Raw genomic sequence first — 14,007 nt, forward strand, 5'->3', positions numbered from 1 at the left:
TGAAATTATGATCAGTAAAAAATTTAACATGAAGAGAATTTCAATTAACGAGACAATTTACAAAAATGATATTATATTTAAAAGAATGAACATATAGTACATTGTTCAGGGTGATGTAGGGTGAAATGGTGACTGTACCACCTTTATTGACTACCAATTTTTCATTATTAGGTAATAAAAGTATAGTGAAAATTATAAATAAATTGGAAAAGTTTAGTTTCAAAACAAATATGTATCGTAGCCCTGAATCCACAATCTAAGATTCATTATTGGGAATAGAAAACACATTGGAAAGTACGATACCTGTGTTACCTGTTGATGTGCTGGGATCAGATGTAGTCATACCAGAATGTTGGCCAACAAGTAAGTTCAGGAGTTGCTGGTTTTGTGTCGAGATGAGTTGAGGAAGAAGTGTTGTGCCATCACCTGTAGCAACCCCTGTGTCATTACTGGTTTGAACTTGGTTGGCCACAACATCTTTTCCTTTATTGTTCTTGTTGTAGCCTGGTGGGTAACCATGTATTTTGTAACACTTTTCTATTATATGGCCATGGATGTTGCAGTGGGTGTCAAAAGGCATGTTTCTCTTTTGTTGGTGAGACCTATTACCATTGGAATCTGGCTTGTTCGCACTACTCTGGTCACCTTGAAAAGCGAATGCCATATTGGTATATTGGTCCACAGTAGTGTTTGAATTTTCTCTTTGATTCTCTTCTTGAGTAACCAAATGAAAAACTCTATTGATCTTAGGAAGAGGGCCCATGAGAAGAATGCTACTTTTGACTTGAGAGTAATTAAGAATCAAATAATCCCATCAAGAAAGAGATAATGTGTTCCATGTGGTAGTAATCTTAGAGTTTCTTGACTCTACCATAGTTGCAACCATTACAAACACACGAAGGTCGATAATGCGATAATTGTTCCCAAATAGTCTTTAGCTTAGTAAAGTACATGCTAATTCCCTGGCTATCCTACTTTAGATTCATCAAACATTTTCTCAAATTGTATATATGTGGACTATTCTTTTGATGGAACCTAATCTTAAGGTCATCCCATATGGCAGCAGCAGATTCATCATACAAAATACTAGAAGAAATCTCCTAAGAGATAGAATTTAAGATCTAAGAAATGACAATGTTATTGTTTCTAAACTAGGCATTATATAAATTCGGTTTAGTAGGTGAGGGTTTAGGAATCGAACCATCCAAGAAGCCGAGTTTGTTCTTGATAAAGATGGTTAATTACATGGCTCCACTCCACGACATGTAGTTATCTTGTCCAGTTAAGAATTGAGAAACAAGGATATTAGTTGGATTATCTGCATGATGAAGATAATAAGGATTTGAAGGATCTTCCAAGAGATTCCTTTGTTGTATGATTTGGTGAGCTTGACTGCTATGAACAACAGGATTCATTGTCTTCTCGATTGCAGGTTGAACACGATCGTCTCCCGTAATAGTTGTTGCAGTGTCACGCGGTAGAAATTTACAGACACCAACCGCTAGTACTCGTTGCATAATGACATGACAATCGTGGGATTTTAACCCAATAATGTTAGACTCATCTGGAGAAACTTTGCTCTTTAAATTTGATCAGAAGCCATCGGGAAACTTTATTCCTTTAACAAACTGACAAAAAAGTTGTCTTTTCTCACGAGTCAAAACATAAGGAGCATGCGGTTTCATTAGCCTCCCATTCCCATCTTCATAAATCCACAACGATTCCCTAATACCCATCTTCTTTAAATCATGTCGCGCATTGGTTGTGTCCTTTGATTTATCATTATCCAAGATGGTTCCTAGGAGACTATCACACACATTCTTCTCAACATGCATGACATCAATGTTGTGTTTTAAAATATTCGTGCTCCAATACTCTAACTCGTAGAAAATACTTTTTTTCCTCCAATTACAAGTTTCTGCAACTCTTCTACGTTTCACGCCCCCAAAATTTTCATGATGTCCGGGAATTCGGGGTTCGAGAGTATTAACTTGTGATAATATCTCTTCACAAGTAAATCGTCTTGAAGGAGGTCTTCTTTCAACTTTACCATCAAATCGAGTATCCCTTCTCATTGCATGGTTACTTAGCAAGAACCTTCTATGAATAACATATGACGTCTTCCCGATCACTCGAATGGACGTCGTGTCTTCATTACAAGTAGGGCAAGCTTTATAACCTTGACCACTCCACCCAGACAAGCTACTACGAGCAGGAAAATCATTCACTGTCCACAAAAGCGCAGCACGCATGGTGAACATCGAGTTGGTCGAACTATCTCTCGTTGGTACCCCATTATTCCACAACTCCTTTAATTCATCCACCAAAGGTCTTAAAAATATATCCATGTCTTTACCAAGAGATTTTGCACCAGGAATTAGGGTAGATAGCAAAAAATAATTATCTTTCATACATAACCAAGGTGGTAGATTATAGTTAGCCAACACCACTGGCCACATGCTGTATGCAAGACTCATGTTGCCAAATGGATTAAATCCATCAGCAGCTAACCCAAGTCGAACATTTCTTGGGTCCCTTGCAAATTCGGGATGTTTTGCATCAAAGTCTTTCCAAGCTAAACCATCGACCGGGTGTCGCAACACCCCATCATCTTTTGATTTTCCAGTATGATGCCATATCATGCTCTTCGCTGTAATCCTCGAACTATATAATCTTTTAAGTCGAGGTGTCAACGGAAAGTATCGCATGACTTTGCAAGGAACTTTTTTTGCTTTGCCGTTCTCGGAAGTAACCCAACGACTAATTCCGCAAACTGGACAAGCCTCCTTGGATGCATTCTCCTTATAAAATAGGCAACAATTATACAAACAGACATGGATAGAGTCATAACCCAAGCCTAATTTCTTCAATCTCTTTTTTGCCTCGTAGTAAGTTGCTGGAATATTATTTTCCTTCGGAAATGCAAACTTTAAAAGCTTCAACAATTCTTCAAAGATGTTATTAGGAATTTTTCCTCTAACTTTTAAATGCAATAGCTTTGCTAAAAAGTTGAGAGACAAAATCCAATCACAACCGGGATACAATTCAGCTTCAATTTCCTCAAATAAGTCATCAAAATGAGGGTTTGTGGTTGGTTGTTCATCTTCTCCTTGTACATCCTCTGTTGTTGGGGGAAAGAAGTCTTCTAGAATAGGAATCATTTCATCCTCTGATTCAACATCGGCAACTGCTACATCATTGACAACATCCTCAGGCTCGCCGTGATAAATCCACTTCTCATATCCTTGCATGAAATCTCGATCAAATACGTGTGCTCTAACCCTATCTATTTTTTCAAACCTACTATTTATACATCTCACACAAGGACATCGAATTCTTCCATCACAATCCTTATGTTCTGATGCCATTGCTAAAAAGGCTTGTAGACCATTCCAAAATTCATGGCAACCACGATTTCTGATTTTGGTCCAAGACTTATCGATTGTCGCCATCTACAATTTAAGCGACAAATAAAGTATTAAAAATTTGAATGATTTGTTAAGTGTTATGAAATTTTATGAATAAAAATTATGCCATGTATATCCATCGCTCTTGTATATCCATCGCTCTTTTCAACTACTTATTATTAATTATAATTATAAAATTTTATGAATATTTTATGAATTAAAATATATTTAAATAAAAATTTTATTCATTAAATTTTTACTTTTTTAATTTTTAATTTTTTAATTTTTGAGTTATTTATTATTTATATAAAAACAAATTTATTTTTTAAATTTAAATAAATATAAAATATAAAATTTTATGAATATTTTATGAATTAAAATATATTTAAATAAAAAATTTATTCATTAAATTACTAATTTTTTAATTTTTAATTTTTTAATTTTTGAGTTATTTATTATTTATATAAAAATAAATTTATTTTTTAAATTTAAATAAATATAAAATATAAAATTTTATGAATATTTTATGAATTAAAATATATTTAAATAAAAAATTTATTCATTAAATTACTAATTTTTTAATTTTTGAGTTATTTATTATTTATATAAAAACATTTATTTTTTAAATTTAAATAAATATAAAATAATTAGTTTTTCAAATAAATTATTATTATTTAAAAACTTCATATTAGTTATTCAAATTTATACTAGTTCTATGCTTAATTCCTAAATTTATAAATGTTTCTTTATAAAACAAATTCATTAAAAGTTACCATTTTCTTATTTATTCATAATTTTTAATTTTTTATACCACCTCAAAAATGCAATAACAATTATTTTTTAAAAATTTAAATAAAAGTTTTATTCATTTAATTTAAATTAAAAAAATAAATCAATTATTCTAATATATATCTTTTTCTAATTTTTTAAATTTTTTCATAATTCTAAATTTACTAAACTTAATTTTCAAATTTTTACTTAACTTACCAACAAACTTTTTAATTTAAATAAAATCTAATATAAAATAAACAAATACACATTATTAAAAACATACATTTTTCTTAATCCAATATATATATATATATCACTGTTACAATATATATAAATTATATACACAGTAATATATACTATATATTTTATATACATATATATAAATAAAAAAAAATATCAATCTTATATATATATTTAGAACTTCAACACATTAATAATAGACATATATATATAAATAATATATATATATATAGATTAATATATACAATATATATACTACAAAATATATTATTTACATTATATATATAATATACAGTATCTATATTTCATAAAATAATACAATACAATGTATATATAATAATTATATACACAGATTATATATCAGATAAAAAAATTAAAAAAATCAAAACTCATATACCCAATTATATATACACAAATATATATATAAACAGATTTCTATATATAAATATACGTATTTTTATATGCACAAATATATATATATATATACACAGATTATGAAATATACACACAGATAAAAAAATTAAAAAAATCAAAACTCATATACCCAAATATTGTATATACACAAATATATACAGATTTTTATATATAAATATACCTATTTTTATATGCAAAAATATATATATATATACACAGACTTTTATATATAAATACTCATATTTATAAACTCAAAAATTATTTAAAACCTAAAATATATAACATTCGAAATTTAAATACACATTATATATACAAATCTAAAACCTAAAACTATATAATAACAAATCTAAAATAAAAAAACAATAATTACCAAAAATCGCCGGTGGTGGTGGTCGGTGGTTCACTGTCGACTGCTCCGACTGTGGTGGTGGTGCGTCAACGCCATCGGGGTGGTGGTGCGTCGAGGCAGCCAAGGGGGGGTCGGGCTGAAGGGGGGAAAGGGGGGGTCGGGCTGAAGGGGGGAAAAGGGGAAAAGGTTTTTGAATTTTGGAAAGAAAAAAGAAAAATGGGGGAAATGGGTCTGATGGGGTATTTATAATGGGTGTAGCGGCAGACTATTAGCGGCGGGGTTCCACCGCTAATAGTAATTAAAAAATAAAAAAATAATTACTAGTATTAGTGGCGGACCCCCGCCGCTAATAGTCCGCCACTAATAATTTTGAATTAGATGAGCGGGATTTATCCCACCCATTTATTAGTGGCGGAGCAATTGCGGCGGGGTCCGCCGCTAATAGTAATAGCGGCGGAGTAATTGCGGAGGGGTCCGCCGCTACTAGTATTAGCGACGGGCATTAGCGGCGGACTGCTCGCCGCTAATAAAATTTCAAAAAAAAAAATTTCGGCCACAATTAGCGGCGGACAGTGGAGTCCGCCGCTAATACCCCTACTATTAGCGGCGGAGAGGGTCCGCTGCTAATTATGATAATTGTTGTAGTGACAGCTGGATTTGTCTGATTGTCACTTGACATAACAAAAAATGATCAAGTGAAGAAAGACTTGATCAAGAACAGAGCACACAGAAATGGGAGAAACACCAATTCTGTTGCAGTGATCGCCAAAGGGAAAGAACACATCGATGAAGAAGAAGGGTCAAGATCGTGGGAAAGCTTTCCTTTCCCGCTCTGATACCATATTGCGGATTAGAGTGTGAACAAAAAAGAAAAATATTATTGATGGTTTGTCTTGAATGAATTACAATGAAGAACTAGAGTACATAAATAGTGAATGACCAACTGTCATAAACCGACATACCACGAACTAATCAGTCCTAACCGAAATAACATAAAAGTAACTAACTCCTATAAATAGCTTCACCTAACATACAATACACACTGAAACCAATATTACTGGCAAAATACACGAATACTTATTCTGAGACGGCCATGTTTGTGTATTTTATATTGTATTTATATATTTTAATTTAATAAATAATATTATAAACTGTTAATTGATATGAAATATCCTATTAATTTTATATTAAACATCTTAAAACACAAAATAACAATACTTCTAATTAATTAAACATGATCTTCGTGCAAAAGAATTGCTTCCTTATGTATATATATAGGGATATGATTTTGTCTCGTTATTGTACTTTCACGGATTTTAATCTGTGATGTACGGAAGCCGTCAGATGAGGGAGTTATTTGAATCTGACGGCTGAGATTGATCTAGGGGTAATTAGGGTTAAAAAGTAGAAACGTACCCTGACACTCATTTAATGTACCCTGAGACCCATCTAATGTATCATGGAATATATTCCGTAAAACTACATCACGGGACAATATCATATCCCTATATATATATATATATATGCATTTTCAGCTCTTTCTATCGATCATATATCTTCTCTTGTTTGAGGATATACCTAGTGCTGTGTATAATTTCTTTTCTCTCCCAAACAAAAAGGAAAAGAAATTGGCACTAGCTAGAAAAAACTTTCGGGGGAAACAAACAAATACACTTGCACGCATGCATGCATGCATGACCTATTAACCTAAACTAAGGGGACCTTGAGTCTTGGATACTTACATAGCAAAAAGAGTAAATGGACAAGGCGATGGGGCGTGACCTTAATGTGTGTTGCGCCGTATTCAGGCACATAGTGGGGTGAGATTGAGATTGTATATATAATATAAGACCAAGTGGAACCCCTTTTTTTTGTTGTGTATATATATATATATAATGGCTCAATCAATGTTGATTATTCATAGCACCAATCTAGCTATGTTGATTAAAAGCAAAAATGACTCAATCACCAAAAAAATAAAAAATAAAAAAACTAATAAATATATAATGTCGATTAAAAGTAAATGGCTCGATCTAATTAGGCCCTTTTTTCTTTTTTCTTTTTTGGTCTTGGCTCGAACGATGCATGATTTTTTAATTACCTCATACCTGCTGATATTTGGTGTGTATATCGAAACCAATAAGTAATTAATACTACTAAGCATATATGAAACCACAAGTGATGATGATTTAATTAATACATTAGTTATAGTATAGTTCTACAATAAAACCTTTCAAAAAATTGGTGTAACTATATACACTTCTTCTATATTTTTTAATATCCGAATTGTTTTAATTTTTATATATATAATAGTTATTTAAGATAATAGTGTAAATAATTTATTTCATAAATATACATGCAATATGTTATTTGAGCTTTATTTTTGACGTAAAATTATAATTATCTCACTATAAAAAATTTTACTTTTAGTCACAACAAATTTTGTGACTAAAAGTGAAAAAAATTGTGACTAATTATAAATTATTATTTTTATATTGTGACTAAAAGGTCCGTGGCTAAAAGTATTAGTCACAAAAATTACAATTTGTTGTAACTAAATGTATTTTTAATCACAATACTTGTTATGATTAAAAATAAATTAGTGACAATTTGTGTCTAAATGTTATGTTTTAGTCACAAATAATTTTTTGTTGTAACTAAAAGTCACATTTAGTCACAAATAATTTTTTATTGTAAATAAAAGTTATATTTAGTCATAAAAAATTTATATTGTGACTAAAAAGTAATGAGATGTTAATTCAACTCGTTCATTCAAAGAACTATAATGGGTTTAGTTGATTGAATAAATGTTAATTGTGAGATTGAAATGAAATGTAAAGGAAAAAAAATCCTTATAGTATATACCCTGGCTTTTATACATAAATAAATTATATATAAATGGATAGATACAGATATATGTGGGCATAAGTTGATGTCCACCTTACGTGATGAGAGAGAGATTGGTTAACCACAAATGGCGTAATGGTCCATCTTTATGCCACCCAAAGGGGTAGCCAACCGACAACATGGGACCCTCACATCTATCTACACTTACACTTCTTTTTCTTTTGGTGGGTCCCACCTTCATCACTTTCTAATTAACAACACTTTTCCAACTTATTAACTCATTATTAATTAATTAATTAAATTTACTACCAAAAACCCACTTAACCAAATCTCATATTAATTCACTACATACATATGCCAATACCATATATGCCTTCTCTTAAAGCAACAACTTAGCTTTAAGGCCTTTGTCATGTAGTCTATACAAGTTAATGTAAAGTAATATATTAATTCATACTAACCATAAGTTTGTAATGGACCAAAAACAATACATAGTGGAGAGAAAATAATATGTTATCATATATAGTGACATAGTTTTTAGGTAAGACGAAGCATATGGTCCCACGAGTTTGTAAGTAAAAATACTAATTTTTTTTTTTAAATCTCTTTATATATATATTCATAAAAAAGGTTCCATATACTAGTATACTAGTGATATATATTCCAATGAAAAATTATAATAAAGCTGAAAAAGACGAGTGTGAAGAATGGCATGTTGGGAAGAAGGATAGGTCGCTATAGCTAGATGAAACAATTCATGCAATTAATTTATATATATATATCATAATAATAATACGTACAAAGTGTTAAGCTTACTTTCCTCAAAAGAATAATTATTATCACATAAAGGGCACTGTTTCAATTTTTATTTTTATCTTCTTTTTTCTTTTCTTTTCTTTTCTTTTGAGGAAAGACAATATATATAAAGTCTCTGCTGATCATAAATTTTGTGTTTACATATGTGACATTGATATATCTTTCTTTCCGCAAGACATTTCATATCATAACACATCTTTCTCTTTCCAGAGATTTCAGTCAGCCTTTTCTGCACTCTATATAATGTAATTATAATAATTAATAAGAAGAGAAAAACATTAATTTTTTGATTGACTTTATGTATATATAAGTTATGTTTTAGTATTAATGTTATGTGTACGTGTATGATGTCTTTTGTCGGCTGCAACTGTGGATCTTCGATCGACCAAACGTGTATATTAATCTCATGCATACATATAGCCATTAGCCATATATATATATAGTTGGCTCTTTTCAATTCAAATTCAGCCTTTATATATTACATATATGTATTAATTAATTTTGGTGTGTACTTCCAACAAAAGAATAAATTATATATACACATCAACTAATAGTGCTCTGTAGAAGAAATGGACATTACTTCATGAGAGTTTTACACATCTGCATTAAAATCTCATGAATATCAAGCTAGCCATGTGTATAATGTATATATATATGCGGAGGATATTAATTTACACAGATGATTTTGTTGAGAGAGGTTGTATTAAATATCTAAATCAACCGTTCAAATTTCAAAAGAATATAAGAAACGAAGACAACACTACAAAAAATTGTTAATTTTAGTGATAATTTTTTAGTTACGATACAATGTTTTTGTGATTAAATATGACTTTTAGTTACAACAAAAGATTATTTGTGATTAAAACATAGTATTTAGATATAAGTTGTTACTAATTTAATTTTAGTCACAATAAGTATTGTGACTAAAAATACATTTAGTTACAACAAATTATGATTTTTGTGATTAATACATTTAGCTACATATTTTTTAATCATAACATAAGAATAATTATTTATAAATATTAGTGATAATTTTTTTACTTTTAGTGATAAATTTTATTGTGACCAATAAAAGTAAGAATTTGTTAATGCACACTTCTCTAACTCTAAAGACACATTGTTTCATTTAAATGAAATAAAGCTAGTGACATAAATCTAACTCTAAAGACCATGAGAAATTTGGCCCTAGAGTTAGACTTCAGTCGAAATCTCTATTTTAAGCCCAGTCTCATCTAACCTAGCCCTAAGTGAAGCCTATAAAAAAAAAAAAAAAAAAAAAAGTGATGAGAAGAGATAATTAACCTAAGTTTTCATTGTCGGACTACTCTCTTCTCTTCTTTCTTTATATATATTCCCTCTCTAAAATATGGTTCCACTCTATTCAATGTGATACTCAAACCTTTGTGGAAGACTGTGTTGAACACAATTGAAGGAGAGAAAATTTAAGTTTAGATCTTGATAATCCTCTGCTACAGACAGGAATCAAGGGTTAAAGATCTGAATGGAAAAAGTCATATTATTCTGCTACCATTAATGTAAGATTTCTATAACTTTTATGTGTCATATTTCACTGTTTTAGGAAATTCATATTTAGAATGTTAGATTATAGATATGCGGAGGATATTAATTTACACAGATGATTTTGTTGAGAGAGGTTATATTAAATATCTAAATCAACCGTTCAAATTTCAAAAGAATATAAGAAACGAAGACAACACTACAAAAAATTGTTACTTTTAGTGATATTTTTTTTAGTTACGATACAATGTTTTTGTGATTAAATATGACTTTTAGTTACAACAAAAGATTATTTGTGATTAAAACATAGTATTTAGATACAAGTTGTTACTAATTTAATTTTAGTCACAATAAGTATTGTGACTAAAAATACATTTAGTTACAACAAATTATGATTTTTGTGATTAATACATTTAGCTACATATTTTTTAATCATAACATAAGAATAATTATTTATAAATGTTAAAAATAATGACAGTGACCACACCTGAATATTCTCCTTTGTCACAGCTGTCCTCTATTATTCTAGAATTATCTAGAATTGTGTATTCTCCAATATTTTAGGAGCCAATCATATGGCAAAGGAATCTTTTCTGTTAGGATATTTCTTATTCCCTTTGCACTATATATATGTAACTATTACACTGCTGTATATTCATTCATTCAAGACAATCAATACAAAAATCATTATTTTCCATATTTCTCTCTGTCTTAAGTTCCTCTGCTTTTTCTCTTGGTATCAGAGCAAAAATGGCATCCCAAGGAGACTCTTCAGTCAGTGGTGCACGACCTACAGCCGTCGACGCTCAGCCTCCAGCTCCGGCCCCAGTCGCACCAGCTCCGGTCATTCCAGCACCTTTACTTCAACCCCTGGCGCCTATCGCAATCCGTCTTGACCGTGACAACTATGCCTACTGGCGCTCTCAGGTCATCCCTGCCGTTCGTGCACATGACCTTGACGGATTTATCTTCGGAACCAGATTATGTCCGCCGCAGTTCATCGATGGCCCTGCCGAAAACAACCCAGACGCTCCACAACAGGTTAACCCTTTCTATACTGTATGGATTCGTACTGATCAAGCTATTTTAAGCTGGTTACTTAATTCTATCACAGAGGCCATGTTAGGCCATGTTCTTCGTTGTCGTGTGTCTGCAGAACTGTGGCTGCTACTTGAAAATCTGTTCACTACACAATCCCGAGCTCGCATCTTACAGCTCCGATTTCAACTACAGTCCTTAAAAAAAGGATCTCTGTCGATCCATGACTATGTCCTCAAAATGAAATCCATTGCCGATAGCCTCACCGCTGCTGGAAAAGCTTTCAATGATGACGATCTCATTCTCTATATCCTCAGAGGATTAGGTCCGGAGTATGACTCGGTGGTCGTTAACCTCACCTCTCGAGGAGATCGCATCACTATTTCAGAGGTCCAGTTCCTCTTGCAAAGCCAAGAGATGCGAATAGAACAACTCAATACCGCCACTGCAGATCTTGTTGCACCCTCTGCCAACTATGCTAATCGAGGTAGAAGAAACTTTCCTCCCTCAAACTCTGGCAGATCCACCAATCAACGTGGCCGTGGAAGGGGCCGTGGCCGTGGCAACAACCAAAGTCGTGTTGTGTGCCAACTGTGTAACAAACCAGGCCATCCAGCTTCAAAATGCTATCACAGATTTGATGTGTCCTTTGTTGCTCAAAATCCCAACAACGGCACAAATCACTCCAATCAAACCACTTCCAACAATGGCAATGGACAGCAGGCCTTCTTGGCTAACTTTGGACAGCCACAAAATGACGATACCAATTGGTATGTCGACAGCGGAGCCACAAACCACATGACTGACAACTCGGCAAACCTACAAACTCAAGCCGAGTACAATGGTAAGACCCAAGTCACCGTAGGTAATGGCCAATGTCTCCCTATTACTCATATTGGAAATTCTGTCATTCAATCCCATGTTTATTCTCAACCTGTCAAACTAAATAACATCCTCTGTGTGCCAAACATTGCTAAAAATCTCTTAAGTGTTTCACAACTCACAAAAGATAACAATGCCTATGCTAAATTCTACTCTAACTCATGTGTTTTGAAGGACAAGGATTCGAAGAAGGTTCTACTTCAAGGGACGGTTAGCAATGGGTTGTATCAGCTGTCCACTCCGCCACATCCCAAGTCCACCTATCTTGCCTCGCAAGAGTATAAAAATAATCAGTCAAGTAGTTGTCCCAATATCGAGTCTGTTTCCACTTGTTTTCAAGCGTCTGTTGATGAGTCCAACTTATGGCACCTTAGGCTAGGCCACCCGTCTCTTAATGTACTCAAACATGTGTTAGTTAATGAAAAGAAACCTTTATCATCTAAAGCACATTTCTGTTCTAGCTGCCAATTAGGCAAGGCTCATCACAAAAACTATGCTCTCTCTCCAAAAGAGTCTAAACATGCACTTGATCTTATATACTCGGATATTTGGGGGCCATCACCCATTTTATCCCGCCATGGTTACCGATATTACATCCATTTTATAGATGATTTCAGCCGTTACACTTGGATTTATCCCCTTAAAACTAAATCGGAAGCTATTAATGTCTTTAAGCACTTTCAAGCCCTTGTCGAGCGGCAACTCTCTACCACCATCAAAACCGTCCAAACGGATTGGGGTGGTGAGTACAGAAAATTTGCTCCGCATCTCACCGGTTTAGGAGTTCATTTTCGACACCCTTGCCCACACACACACCAACAAAATGGCCGTGCCGAACGTAAGCATCGGCACATTGTCGAAACCGGTCTTACTCTCCTAGCACACTCAAGCATGCCACAAAGATTTTGGTGGGAAGCTTTCCAAACCGCCACATTTCTCATTAATCACTTAGCCACCCCGGTCCTACACTACAAAAGTCCTATCCAAAAACTTTTTGGCCTAACCCCAAATCTCAAATTTCTAAAAGTTTTTGGTTGTGCTTGTTATCCATACCTCCGGCCTTATAACTCCAACAAGCTACAATTTCGATCTGAAAAATGTGTGTTCATCGGGTATAGCCCTCGACACAAAGGCTACTTGTGTCTCCATAGTTCGGGTAGAGTCTATATTGCAAGTAGTGTCTCATTTAATGAACACGAATTTCCTTTTGCTCACGGTTTTAACTACCCTTCAGCACACACGGATTCAACACTTACTCCTAGTCAATTTCCACAATGGTTACCTTATCTCCCCACCGCACATTCGCCTGGAGTTACCGCTGATACAACTCATTGCTCTCCAAGTCAAGAAGTGTGCCCCTCGACTCCTTTGACTACATCACACCTGCCCATGTCACCTACATCACACCAGCCCATGTCCCCCAACAGTCCCTCTACACCATACACTACTCCATCCTACCCAACTCTCCCACCACAGGTTTGTCCTCCCATCTCACCCAACACATCAACTTCATCACCTAGTCACTCAACCATCCCTCCTCCAGCCCCACCACATCCCTCTCATCCTATGATCACACGGGCCAAAGCCGGCATTCACAAGCCTCGTGTGTTCACTGCCTTCTCTCCTTCACCTCTTGCCTTTTTGACAGAATTTGAACCAAACAATGTGGCTGCTGCTTTAAAAAATCCAAGGTGGAAGAGTGCTATGGATACAGAATATTTTGCT

General features: G+C 33.3%; 1 protein-coding gene across 1 annotated transcript; it reads right to left on the reverse strand.

Annotated features, from left to right (window-relative positions):
• Positions 1-1,592: 1,592 nt before the first annotated feature.
• Positions 1,593-3,368, reverse strand: LOC133036747 (uncharacterized). Its single transcript, XM_061113478.1, has one exon. It carries the CDS (start codon positions 3,366-3,368, stop codon positions 1,593-1,595), a length of 1,776 nt encoding a protein of 591 aa, XP_060969461.1.
• Between the last annotated feature and the right edge of the window lie 10,639 nt (positions 3,369-14,007).

Source organism: Cannabis sativa, chromosome 4 (genome assembly GCF_029168945.1).
Source record: "Cannabis sativa cultivar Pink pepper isolate KNU-18-1 chromosome 4, ASM2916894v1, whole genome shotgun sequence".
In the NCBI taxonomy this organism is placed as follows: Eukaryota; Viridiplantae; Streptophyta; class Magnoliopsida; order Rosales; family Cannabaceae; genus Cannabis; species Cannabis sativa.